At 49.7% G+C, this 13,162-nt stretch overlaps 4 protein-coding genes and 1 non-coding gene across 5 annotated transcripts; 3 read left to right on the top strand and 2 right to left on the bottom strand.

The window, feature by feature from the left end:
• Nucleotides 1-47: 47 nt before the first annotated feature.
• BJY04DRAFT_198049 (PRP38 family protein) lies at nucleotides 48-1,209 on the bottom strand. The gene has a single exon (XM_073712560.1). The coding sequence runs from the start codon at nucleotides 1,182-1,184 to the stop codon at nucleotides 390-392; it is 795 nt and encodes a 264-aa protein (XP_073567293.1). The 5' UTR covers nucleotides 1,185-1,209; the 3' UTR covers nucleotides 48-389.
• Nucleotides 1,210-1,218: 9 nt separating this feature from the next.
• BJY04DRAFT_198048 (uncharacterized protein) lies at nucleotides 1,219-2,663 on the top strand. Its single transcript, XM_073712559.1, has one exon. The coding sequence runs from the start codon at nucleotides 1,551-1,553 to the stop codon at nucleotides 2,601-2,603; it is 1,053 nt and encodes a 350-aa protein (XP_073567292.1). The 5' UTR covers nucleotides 1,219-1,550; the 3' UTR covers nucleotides 2,604-2,663.
• A 99-nt stretch (nucleotides 2,664-2,762) lies between these two features.
• BJY04DRAFT_198047 (WD40 repeat domain-containing protein) lies at nucleotides 2,763-5,205 on the bottom strand. The gene is made up of 3 exons (XM_073712558.1): nucleotides 5,014-5,205; nucleotides 3,275-4,949; nucleotides 2,763-3,218 (listed from the first exon to the last, which is right to left on the bottom strand). Exons 1-3 carry the CDS (start codon nucleotides 5,054-5,056, stop codon nucleotides 2,999-3,001), a joined length of 1,938 nt encoding a protein of 645 aa, XP_073567291.1. The 5' UTR covers nucleotides 5,057-5,205; the 3' UTR covers nucleotides 2,763-2,998.
• A 98-nt stretch (nucleotides 5,206-5,303) lies between these two features.
• BJY04DRAFT_t133 lies at nucleotides 5,304-5,412 on the top strand. The gene has a single exon. It is a non-coding gene; the product is annotated as a tRNA-Arg (tRNA).
• Nucleotides 5,413-9,096: 3,684 nt separating this feature from the next.
• On the top strand, nucleotides 9,097-13,115 carry BJY04DRAFT_230603 (putative DEAD box helicase involved in nonsense mediated decay; the record flags this gene model as incomplete). The annotated part of the gene is made up of 5 exons (XM_073719329.1): nucleotides 9,097-9,483; nucleotides 9,543-9,901; nucleotides 9,959-11,982; nucleotides 12,040-12,133; nucleotides 12,195-13,115. The coding sequence occupies 5 exons, from the start codon at nucleotides 9,097-9,099 to the stop codon at nucleotides 12,694-12,696; spliced, it is 3,366 nt and encodes a 1,121-aa protein (XP_073567290.1). The 3' UTR covers nucleotides 12,697-13,115.
• Nucleotides 13,116-13,162: the final 47 nt, after the last annotated feature.

Raw genomic sequence — 13,162 nt, 5'->3', positions numbered from 1 at the left:
ACTGGAATCGAGTCATAATTTAGATATGTAAATATTGAAGAGACAACTTGATATATTGAGATAGGAATTCTTCCGTCGTGTGAGTGATGTCACTAAGAACGGCGCCAGGCGCGTGGAAGTTGGGTGATGTGGAAGCTAGCTGAGGCACCAATCTGCTGCCAGCCGACGATGGGACAGTCATATGTCTCTAGTCAATTTCCGGCCCGCGCATGCTACCTATGCTGCGCATTGGCTCGAGTAAAACTCCTTTGACCCTCGCCTTGGATATGGCAGTTGTGGTGATCGCGCTACCTGTTTCAGAATCGATAAACCGCGATTCGGGTTGAGCGACCATCTCTAGCTCAAGTATAGCTCGGTCGACATGGGTTTTGAGATGACGACGGGTGTGATCAGTCATCGTCGGAACGAGCAGAACGATCGGAACGATAAGAGCGCTCAGAACGCTCGGAGCGCTCGGAGCGGACATCACTAGCCTGTTCTTTCTCATCGTCGCTCCTGTCCATTTCCTCTAGCTCATCCGCAAGTGGGCTCACACGCTCATCCAACATGTCCAAGTCTTCTAGCTGTTGCCGAGATGGTAACTTCCAAAGACTGGTACCGCATACACGGTCTTTCGTCAACAGGTCATCGACAAACTGGTCCATGTACGTCAGAACAAACGAGTCGCGAACACGACGCTTCAATTTCCGATAATCGAGCAAAAGCGGCTCCAATGTTTTGTACACATCGACCGCGTCCCATGTTAACCGAACGTAGAAGGCCGCTAGGGCTCGGAGGTATTTGAAATCACCACGGTGCTTGATGACGCTGTTCTGTGCCCTTTCCTCAGCCGTTGTATCTCCGTTCGCTTCGCCCGCCTCGAGTTCCGGATCGCTAAAGTTCAGGTATTCCATGATGATTTCTCGGTCTGGAGCGATTTGAAGCAGTTTGAACGCAAGGCACAGAAATGGCGACGCTTTCTCAGAAACTCCGTATGTACCTCCAATAAATGACAGTTCGGTCGCGCGGTCACAGAGAGTCGCGGCGTTCAATCCAAAACACTGCTCTTTCCAATAGTAAGATTCTGTAATTCGGTCACGGACGGCTTTCTCGAAGAGCATGGCAGGGTTCAAGCCGCGAACGAGAGGGCCGGAGTAGCCCCTGTTATCGAGCAGGGTGCTCGCATCGGCGCGATGTGACGACATGGCGGATTGTTTGCTGAGTTTGTAGGTTGCCGGAGTGAGCTTTCAAGTACACGGTTGTGATATGGATGGATGAAGAGCTCGAAATCGCGGTCACGTTACTACGACGCCAAGAGCCCTTATCGATAGTCGCACCGACAACGAACCGCGAACAACAATCAGCCCTCTGACGTCTGTCTCGCTATAGAATCACCTGCATTATTCGATCACTCATTGGTTTTCATTCTACTTTTGCATCTAACGCAGTATTCTTACTTTACATCTCAACTTGAAATTAATTCTTTGCTGAGGGTTACGCAAACGAGCTCAACGGCCGACACGAGCTTCTTGCGATACACATGTGGGGATCATACTAGGAGCTTAGCAGCCATGGTGCTTTTGACACATTCCACCGTCTCTGTCATCGTCTCTACAGGGGTGGTCTCCATTTTCACATTCTTATTGTTTCTGTCAGGCTATGCGCTACAGCAGCAATCCGTCCGAACCATTCAACATGCAATTCGTCCGCCAGAGCGGCCTAAGAGCCATCTTTATAAAAGAAGCAGTCAAGATCCTTTATCAGAGGTAGATGTCGAAGAATCACTGGACGAACAAATACCACAGGTGGAAATATATGATTCGCCGGGAGCTGAAGGCAACTACGCCTATCTCCAGCTCTTATCCGACCCCGATCCCTCCAACATCTGCTCTGCAATCCTCTTCTTCAAACAGCTCTCTACAGATGGCAGCGCCATTCAAGATCGCCTCTTCATGTATCCCTCAACTTGGGACACCATGACCCTGACCAAGCCTGTCTCGACAGCTCTTGCTCTCCTGCGAGCCGCTAGTCTCAAGTACGACATCTGGCTCCTCCCAATCGATATGAGCGCCGCTACCTCAGCGGGCTACACAACCACGGACACGAAGCTTCTCCGCCTCGGCCAGATCCAATTTATGCAGTACGACGGCGTACTCTATGTTCAAACACCAGGACTTCTCCTCGATTCTGCAAAGCTAGACTCCATGATCCTCTCCCGACCCCTCCCGCTACGCCATGATAAGAACAGGATCGAATCATGGAACAACGAGGCTTGGATTCCGATGCCCCTACGTGCAGACCGGGACAGGGATCTTCCGCCTACCTACCTCATCACAGTCAACAATATCGAGAACGGCCATGTTGAAGCTCGCGGACATATTCCGAACATGGCCCTAGAAGGGTTTGGGCGTATTGTCACTGGTCCGTGGGGCGTTCAGTCAGCGTCCGGAAACAGCAATCCAGACGAACAGCCTGGCTATGTATACTTTGAGCGTGATGAACACGGCCAGGCGAAGTGGGCAGACAATCCACTGTATGGCTCTTGGCGGGCACAACAAAATGAGGTCTGCGGTGGGCTGGATTTGGATGTGACGATCGACCACGATTACGATGATGATATTTAAGAACTCTGTGTACACGGATTGGATGATCTACGAAATGTTTATACTATATATACTCTTTGCTTTTTTATGGGTGGCGCCGGCGCTACTTCGGATATTGGATACCTTGGGCAAACCATCATGTTTGTGCAAATCAGGATTATCAGGAAATACGAAAAGATGATTTTGACATTATAAGACTCGATCTAATTCACGATTTATCTCGAGTTCCACATGCACAAGTATAGCGCATAGATCACAACAGTACCACGCTAGCCAACCATTCCCGCCAGCTCAATAGACCAACGCCAAAACCAAGCAAAGGTAATGAAACACGGTGTATAGTACATATACGACCCCCAACAAAATGCGAAGAGATAGAGATTAGTATCAAGAGGTATAGATGGCATAATATTGGGCTATCGAGGGACTCCGATTTCGTATCCCAGCAGCACTTCCGTCGTGCTGCCTTCCCATCCTCTATTGCCACTCGTGGAGACGAGGAATCGGCATGCTTGGTCGACGTATAGTTGAGAGACTGTGCCGGTGCGATGGCCGGGGATGATAAGGAAGGGTACAGATGAGTGGCGGGTTTGCTCGTGTTTGAGATCGTATAGGCGGAGGATGTCGTGGGATGCACTGATAATTTGTTAGCTACTGATTATCTTGATAATGACATGCAGGTAAGTCCTTACCAAACAAGATGCCGGCCGTTCGGCATGGCCTTCAGCGCGGTAACGGGACCGCTTCCCTGCGGGAACTTGAATGTTCGTTCTGGTTCGCGGAGACCCTTGTGTAAGCTGTACTCTTCGACTGTGCCGTTTCGACGGCCGGCGTAGATGTAGTTCCCGTCTGGGGACCAGCATGCGTTCATGCACCAGGGTGGAGAGTTGTGAGGGGTGATGCGGGCGATAGAGGAAGGTTGTCGTCGGTCCCAAATTCGAATTGTGCCGTCTATTGATGCAGCGAGGAAGGTGTTATCGGTGACGTTGGTTGATTCGAATGGTGCTTGTTGAATTGGTTCTTGGTCTTGTGAGGGGTGTTCTAGTTCTTCAGCGTGCGGAAGGCCGTTGACTAATGGTTGTGATTGGGGAAGTGGTGTTGCTGGTGGTTGAGGGTCTAGCGGTTGCGTGGCTACCGGGGTGTCTAAGCCAATGCCACCGGCATCGTTTGATGAGAAAGTGGTGTCGAAAAGGCCATTTGGTTGCATTGCGGTATCCGGTTCACCAGGTGCATCGGCGTCCGGAAGACCGTTGGCGAGCGCTTTCCCGAACTCATCGTCATCGTCAATGCCAAAGGCATTGGTTTGACCTAGCTGATTACCAGCGGCACCATCTGCATCGCCAAAGAGAGAATCCGCGCCGCCAAAGAGCGAGTCCGTCGGTGATCCCGCCTGCGGGTTAAGCGCACCGTTGTCGCCTTGCTCGTTTGACGTATCCATAAAGCCAAAGCTATTGTTCACACTTGCTTGGTTGTTGGATGAGTATGTTCCGTTGGGTATTTGAGACTCTGACGTGTCTCGGGGAATTGGTAAACTAGACTCTGGACGCAGTTCAATGGCAGAAATTTGCCCTGAGCTCGCGCTCGAACCAAAAACGCGTCTTGTCTGCCCCGTGTTGAGGTCCCAATCGAAGATGCGCTTATCCCAGCTACCAGAAAGTAACGACTGCTCGTCGGATGTAAGAGACAGCACTGATACGGCCGACGTGTGCTGCTGTAACAAAGCAATCTCCTTCCCTTCGTCATGGCGAATCGATTGTAGTCGGATGCTTCCCGATTCCAACCCGGACAACAGCCACAGGCCTTCGCTGTGACTAGCCAAGGAATAGACAGGCGATAATGCAGTGCCATCCATGTTCTCCCAGTAGGTCATGAGCACGCCGGCTTTTATCACGCTGTCCACGAACGGATGTCTTTGCGCCACAGTCAACATCAGCTTGCTGTTGATCGAATCTACCCAGTTGAACTTTCGCACGTATCCGTCCGAACCGCCGCTGAAAACCCATCTCATATCAGCCGTCGCTGTGATCGCATTGATTGAGGTACTGTGCGGTGCGGCCGTGGTGGGAACGATATCGTAGCTGGAAGCCGTTAAGCATTGCGCGCGCACGCTCGGGTGGAAAATGGAGGTGAGGTCGGAGGTAATGTTGTTCGGCGCTGGAGGGACTGTTGTATTTTCTTGATTGTCCTGATTCTGTTGGGTGTCACCCCCGGCAGGTTCAGATGTATGGCTTGCATTCGACGGGCTGTCCGCTTCCTGGTCGTCTGCGTCGCCATCCGCGTCCATATCCTGGTCATTATCCCCCCCGCCCTCGTCCGCATCCCTAAGCGCATCGTCCATGTCGTTGTCCGAGCTTCCATCTTGTGAGCCTATGGTGATACCAGCTAGTCAGTTCCAGCCTGAAACCGTGGGGTGAGTTGCGACGAGCTTCACCTGCAAGGTCTCGATCGTCATCATCTTCCACAACCGAGGCCATTGTGTCTCGGTAGAAGGCGTTTGCACCGTTGCGAGCCGGGAGACCGGCGGACAAACAGCCGAGTGAGAAGTATACACGCCCTACCTCTATAAGTAGTGCAGTTGTAGCTGTGCGTTAAAGGTTAAAGGACAGGGACCCGTGTTCGGCTGCCAGAGGAGGGTGTGAACAGGAGCAGAAGTAGGCGTTAGTTTTATTTTTTCAACTTACGATTAGGGAGCAAATTATGATTTCGATTTTAACGGCTTTTGCCCCTGTAGCGCAATTGGTAGCGCGTGAGACTTCTAATCTCAATTAGTCTTAAGATTAGTCTTAAGAATGCCATCTCAAGGTTGCGGGTTCGATCCCCGCCAGGGGTTAATTTTTTATCTGTCTTTTTCTTGACACAAGACCCGCGGACAATTTCTCGAACGAACGATGGATGTGTTTGTTGCCAAGTACAGTGACACAGTCGGATGCCGTCTACAGAAAGTCAAGAAAGAAAAGAACAAGGCCCACAGCGGCTTTGAACTAGCAATCTTAAGACTAATTGAGATTAGAAGTCTCACGCGCTATAAAAATGAATATACCTAGTAATTATCTGAGGCTTGATCACAATTTCAGGTAGAATTAGAAGCTTGCTGTGCCGCTTTGATGGGGACTTCTCTTATAGAAAATAAACCAGCTGTGGTGAAACAAGGAGCAAGGAGATTGTTAGCCTGTTGGAACAACGGATGTGCTCGTTGGGACGATTAAAGTTGGATGCCATTCACGGATGGTCTAGTTTGAGTGGACCATTTGGAATACTCCCAGAAGCGCGTCAATGACTTCAAGATATAATTTTGTGGCTCGAGCTAGAAAACTTCAAGGGCCGATTTCTATGATCTGAGGGCAGATGAACGATAGGTTGAGCCGAGATATCGTTTTTTTTTCTAGTATCCAAGGAGACAGAAAGCAAAGAGCATGTTATCATACAAAGGGTTCGAGCTGGAAGGATACAAACATATTTCATGAAATTGTAGGCTTACTGAGTAGATATGAGCGTAAGCTGAATAGATGAGTATCCGTGACTTTGGAGGTTCCCCAAACAAGTAGGATGTTGATCTCGAGGTCCCTTAGGTAGGTCTAGGGTAGCCAACAAGAGTTAATCGAAAGTAAAGCTCACCAGCTCGATACATACCTCTCCTGTGGATTTGCGTTACTTTGTTCAAATATTCTACTTCTCAGCCCATGCTCCTTGTTTGTTTTCTGTTACCGAGTAGCTTCCATGCTAACGCGCTCAAGCCTGCCGACTTAACAGGTTCAATTGCTGCTGACCATTAAGATCATGGTGTGACCTAAACGAATGGCACTGGTCCACCGGCTGTTCAAGATGGTTGGCATTGGGTGATGATATCGTGTCAGTCGGTTCATCTGTCACTCGCGTTTCCAGTTGCATCGAACTCGCTCTTCCCTCTCCCTTTGTCGAGGCAAACTCGGTACCCATTCGTGGTCACCTGGTCTATCCTTATTATTGAGAGCCTATGCCATCTGAATTCATTTTTCACGCCCTGCTGACACCCCGACGTGTTCCTCCATCCCTCATATATCTTCACCCTTATTAATGATGCTCCACTTCGGGATGAGTAGGATGTAAGTTTGATTTGTGTGGTCATGCCACTGCGGAACTGCTGGAGAATATGAATCGCCGGCTGCAGGTAGTGGCAGACTTGTGTCGTGCTAATGGGCTCAACGAGGACAGAACATTAGGCCAGGGCTCTTCCATGATGATGCGATCTCCCAACAATGGGCGCTCCAAATAGTATCATCCGGTTTCAATGACCCCGTCCGTAAGATATCGCTGAGACTGGTCCCTCAAGTAGTGGAGTCCCTCTTCATCCTTCGGTCGTTTATCGGGCTATTCATCTCGATCTCCTTTCTTCGTTGTTGCGTCTGTCTTAACTGGCCGTTATGCGGTGCCTCAGCGCGGACAAGAAGGCCTGCGCGTGGAGTACTTCTCGGTGTCTGAGATGCTGTGGTTCGATGACGGAAGCCCGTGGCCTGTATAGAGAATCTTCGTGTTAGACAGTCTAATAACAGGCTGCTGAATGAGCTTACCATGATATCCCTGGATAGACCTGACCTTTGAGCAGTTGAATACGATTGCAATCTACCAGACTGTGCCTAGAGTCTTGGAGGCAAATTGCCGGAGTCGTCAAAGCGGACAATGAGTATGTGTTGGACGGGAAGACATATCGTGCGGCCTGAAAATGGCCCTTGAATGTATTTCTGCCCGAGTAAGTTGGTTAGTAACCTCTCGCAGACAGCGCTGATTAGTAGCTTACTTTGTGTTAGCCTCAGATTCAATCTTAAGATTCTCAAGATGTAAGCTTGAAGTGAGGTAGCGATGAGTGATACTCTCATCTGTGAGAACAGGTAGCTCGGCAAGGCAAGCCTGACAGAAACTAGCATGATTATATAGTAGAGCAAGAAGGCTCAGTTGACTGGCTGCTGCTGTATCGCGGGTATCCAGGCCTTATGCCTGGCTCCTTGGATCATAAACACTCATGACGTACACAGACACTGGATGCCTTCAGTGATTCGATAGCGCGGCCGGATTCACGCACAGCGGATGAGATTTTGCTTGCGGTGGCCTCGCAATATAAAGGACTGGCCCGGAGCGGCTTAGAGAACAGATTGGTGACTGGTTCTGCTATTGCATAAGATCCCCTACCCCTAGGTTTCTGCATCTAATTCTTCCTTCTGTCTATAGACTGACTGATTTCAAGGAGAGAACATTCAATGTATTTTCGTTGAAAGACTAAGATCCTAACCGCAGACAAACTACATAGACCTAACATCATCATCACATTATCATAACTCCATACTCCTAGACACCGGCAACTCCTTAATCCCTACTGACGTCTTCCCCCTGCGGCTGCGGCTGCGACTGAGTCTGTTGCTGTTCCTATGCTGTTGTTGTTGCCGCTGCTGCTGCTGCTGCTGCTGGGGGCCAGGAACTGGGCCTCGCGGGCCAACGACTCCTCGGCCACCACGGGCATGGGCACGGGCACGACCACGGATGCGACCACCACGGCCGCCGCGGGATGATTGGGCATTGACTTTGGCTTCAGCTATTGCCTGTCGGCCTGTGCACCGTGAGTAACCGAGCTTTCTATGGTATGGTGTAGACTTACCAGAGCAAGTAACCAGTTATATTGACGAATAACCGGACAACTCTGGGCCAGATGGCCCACTTCTCTGCACCTCCAACAAGTCCGTCTCTCCTAGTTTTTGAATTCTATTAGCATCATATTCAATTGGTGTCAGCGTGCATGGCTTACTGGTCCATGACAGTCTGTAGTTTTATGGCCCCATCTAAAACATTTACGACACTTCTGTGGTTTGTTAGCTACTAAGTTCCAGATATCTTGACGCGTGTGTTATATAAAGGGTAGCATCAAGCAAAGCATTCATCTTAGGAGAAGCAGTAAGAGAAAGCCGATGTCACGGAAACACCATCTGACCATAGAGAAAGACGAAGACATGGCAAATTGGCAAAGGCTTCACTTACTATCGGGTTTCTGCCGGGGAGGAAGGGGAGGAGGAGGGAGTTGATCGGCCATGATTGAAAGCTTGTAGTGAGGGTAGGTATTGAACTCTGTTATCTGGAGTAGTAGAGGCTAGGAATTTCTAGGCTCTCTTGTAGGTAATGAAGTGAGATTCAAGGTTGCTGGTGAATAAAGATGTCTACGGGAGCGGACTAGACCAAGATGTCAACAAACCACTTCTGCGAGAGGGTCCACCCTGCCTCAGGCCAAAGGCATTACTATTCAACTATTCAATTACTTCTTCTGATCTTCAGACCAGAGTCAATTTGAGCAAGTAGCAAACATAGCCACAGCTGCCGACTCTCCTCCTTCTTTCGTTTGCTGCCTGAATTCTTACTTTCGTTTGCTCGCATCTGATAGACGGCTCCGCAGACTTCTACGCTACTCTTCTTGCGCTCTTTTGAAACCTTTCTGTCCTTGTTCGTTGCCCCTAAATACCTTTTCTCTTTTTGCTCTGCTTGCTCTCTAGCAAACATGTCCCTCGAGGACGAGGTCAATTCCTCATTGCCGGAGAGGCTACAGAAAACGTCTCTTAGACCACCGACTATTGCCTTTGTCAACAAGGATGTCAGAGCCTACTTCAAGCAGCCCCAAGTTGATGACAAAAACGCTTTGTTTCCGATTCCGTGGAATTTGAAACCAGAGATTCCAACATCAGACGAAATACTTGGATCTGAGGACGAGTTTGTGGACCTCATGCCCAACCGGATTGTTGGACCTTGGGACTCCAAAGACTCCTATCTCAAGGCTCACTACGAGCTCCTCCGAGAAGATGCAGTTGCCCCTCTACGTGATGCCGTGGCCATCTTCAGAAACAACCCTGACATGAACGACGACAAGAAGGTTTCAATTTACGAAAAGGTAGCCCCTGCCTCCCACGCTACTCTCATCATATTGAACACTAGCTAATTCATATCAAGGCATATGTTGTAGGGCTGACCTTTGCTCCTCGAGGACTTGCCTTCCATATTCGATTCTCTACAAACAGGGCCGGGAAACGTATTGTGTGGGATTATTCGAAGCGGCTAATCACTGGTTCGATGATTGCGATGTCCCCAGCGGCCGATGCATTCAAGACAAAATGTGTTGTTGCAATAGTTGCAGCTCGCCCTCTGACGGCAGTAAAGGCACATCCACCGGAGGTTGATATATACTTTGCGAACCCTGCAGATACTGATTTCGACCCTCAGCTAGAGTGGGTAATGGTGGGGGCGAAGGAGGGCTATTATGAAGCTTCGAGGCATACTATGGCAGCTTTACAAAAGATGAGCCGTGAAAAGTAAGTCTATCTATTCTAGGGCTATAGCATTTTAAGCATGTGAGCTGACATATGTAGATTTGCGCTGGCAGAACAGCTTTGCTTCCTAAATCCTGAAACCGACCCTCCACAATACGTGACTGAGAACCCGAGAGTCGAAATAGAGACGACGATCCTCGATTCCAAAGAAGAAGAAGGGAGGGTGGACCTGTTGAGCGGCTGGCCACGATCTCCGATTGGAGATTTGGATGCAACACAATGGACTGCTTTAGAGCAGATGCTTACAAAACAGCTCGCTATTATCCAGGGCCCTCCTGGCACTGGAAAGACCTACATCTCGGTGATTGCTTTGAGAATAATACTCTCTAACATGAAGCTGGGTGATCCGCCCGTCGTCGTTGCTTCTCAGACAAATCACGCCCTTGACCAGATCTTGACTCTTGTATCTCAGTTTGAGAGGCAGTATGTCCGCCTGGGCGCTCGAAGCAGTGATGAGAATATTAAGAAGCGCACTCTGTTTGCTGTTCGACGCGAGGAGGGCCCGCCTAATCTCACTGGTGGTTTGCTTTCAGGTGCGTACAAGGCAAGCAAAACACTGGTTCATAGAATTTTGGACATCATAGAACCGTTCAAGCTTTCAAGCTCTGATCAGCCTCTGACGTCTGTGGTACTTAAGAAGCATGGTCTTCTGTCAGAAAGGCAGTGTGACTTCCTTGAGAAAGGAGCAAAGCGCTGGGTATTTGCTGAAGGGGACGACAAGGAGAAGGGACCTGATCCATTGACTGCTTGGCTTGGTGATCAAGTAACTGCATTTGAGGTTTACTATGCCGACGAGAAATTCGGTTTTGCGGAAGACGAAGAAGACCTGGAGTACGAACAACTCAAAGATCTCGAGGCAGAGCAAGGTCTTAATGATGAGGAGGAGTACGAAATGCTCAAGGGCATATTCGTTCCCCTCCAAGAGGGATTTATTGTCAGTACCTCAGTCAACAGAACCACTGGCCGTTCTGGCTATCTCAAACTCGACGATCTATGGAAGATCCCGGTTAAAGAGCGCGGGCAGGTTTATAGTCAGCTCCGGCAGCAGTTTAAAGACAAACTACTACGTGAGTTTCGGTCACTAGCAGCCCAGTACGCTGAGAACTCCAGGAAAATGCAGATTGGCGGCTGGGAGAAAGATCATAACATACTCAGGAACATCAAAGTACTTGGTATGACCACGACGGGGCTAAGCAAGTATCGAGGACTCGTGTCAAGTCTGAAGCCGAGAGTAGTCTTGATCGAGGAAGCAGCTGAGGCTATTGAGGGCCCGATAGCAGCAGCATGCTTGGATTCCCTGCAGCAACTGATTCTTGTTGGCGACCATCTACAGCTCCGTGGACACTGTTCTGTTCAGGATCTCGAAGGAGAGCCGTTCCATCTTGACATGTCGATGTTCGAGCGTCTTGTCAAGAATGGAATGAGGTATGTGACCCTCCAGCGGCAGAGAAGAATGGCACCTGAGATCCGACAACTACTGTCGCCTATATACGAAGCGCTGCAGGACCATGAATCTGTGAAGAACCATAAACCTGTTCAAGGGATGGGTAATCTCCGTTTGTTCTTCTTTTCTCACGACTGGCCGGAGAGCTTTGATGAGATGGCTTCGAAATACAACGACAAAGAGGCTGAGATGATAGCAGAATTCTTCACCTATCTCGTCCTCAATGATATACCTGTCAAAGATATCACAGTGCTCACATTTTACAACGGACAAAGAAAGAAGATTTTAAGGCTGATGAGACAGCATTCTTATCTCCAAGGACATTATATCAAGGTGGTCACGGTTGACTCATATCAAGGCGAAGAAAACGAAATCGTGCTTCTCTCGCTTGTCAGAAATGGCAGGCAGGGAATCGGGTTCCTGTCGATAGCGAATCGAGTCTGCGTTGCGCTATCTCGTGCCCGACGGGGCTTCTACATGTTTGGCAATGCTGATTTGCTTGCATCTACCGATAATCTCTGGGCCAATGTTCTTTCAGAGTTGCGCAAAAAAGGACATCGAATCGGAAACGGCCTACCCTTGACGTGCGAGAAACACTCGAACAAACTGATCATCAAAGGTTGGTCTAGCCCCTCATGGCGGTCAGTCGACCCTATACTAATATGCAGAGGTCTAGATCCTGCCGATTGGAAGAGGTCCAATGGTGGCTGCGAGCTTGCATGTGGGGAACGCCTTGCCTGCGGGCACAAATGCACAGTCCGCTGCCATAGGTAAGTGGTGATTATCGACGAAGATTCGGGAAGAAGGAGAGTAACATTAGGGACTTTGCAGCTTTTCACACGATCAGATTCAATGCAACGAGACCTGCGGCCGCCGAATGGAATGCAGCCACATCTGCGAGATTCCTTGCCTGACCACTCATGACTGCTCTTGCGACTGTGAAGAGAGTCGGCGTCTAAAAGCCCTCGCACAAGTACAATCTTGTGGGGGCGGGGCGGACTTGATTATGCTCGATTTCGAGAGCGAAGACACGCGGGTGGAGGATGAGCGGCGCGCGGCGGTCGAGAGCTACCAAGCCTACGCGAAGGGGGGTTCCAAAGAGCACGACGCTGTTCTGGAACGCCTGGCTATGGCGGAATCTCAGCAGCGAAAACAGCCGATGTTGCTGGACCTCCTGGACTGGCAGACACTGCAGGGAGGAGACGATCCCGTGGATGGTGCCACACCGAGGCAGTCACAAACCGGTTTTGGTGCATTGGGTGATGGGGAAAGAGGGGGTTATTTGAACCAGGCGAGACCCAGCACTGAGCCTGAACGAAGCCTTCTGGATTGACCTGGTGAGATACAGTAAACCGAGAGCGATATCTTAGACCTTGTGTTTTTGTGATTCCTATCTCTGTTCTCTGTTTAGAGTATGATATCATTCTGCATTTAACCAGCCGCCTGTCTTTGCGCACGACGCACATCCTCCACTTTAATGGACGCATTTCTTTAATTGACTGCTTGACCCACAGTAATGGTCTGGCTGGAAGTGCGTTCCACCAATAGAAGTGCGCAGGATTTACTGGAGTATTCTCCGAGCATCGAGATACTGGAAATTTAGAACAAACACAACACCCACCTTTGGTTCATGTACCTGACGGTCTTTATTATTTCCCCCCTTCCTCTGTCCCTCCTTCCAGATCAACTCCAACCTTTGCTCTCCGATGACCTTCTTCCTGGTGGATTTGAGCCTGTGTACCCCACAGATCTATCCCTTGGAAGACCGTCGAGAAGGAACCTGACCTGACCTGACCTGA

Source organism: Aspergillus karnatakaensis (genome assembly GCF_047715665.1).
Source record: "Aspergillus karnatakaensis strain CBS 102800 unplaced genomic scaffold BJY04scaffold_55, whole genome shotgun sequence".
Lineage (NCBI taxonomy): Eukaryota > Fungi > Ascomycota > Eurotiomycetes > Eurotiales > Aspergillaceae > Aspergillus > Aspergillus karnatakaensis.
The sequence above is the reverse complement of the archived record's forward strand: the minus strand, read 5'-3'. Positions and strand labels throughout refer to the sequence as shown.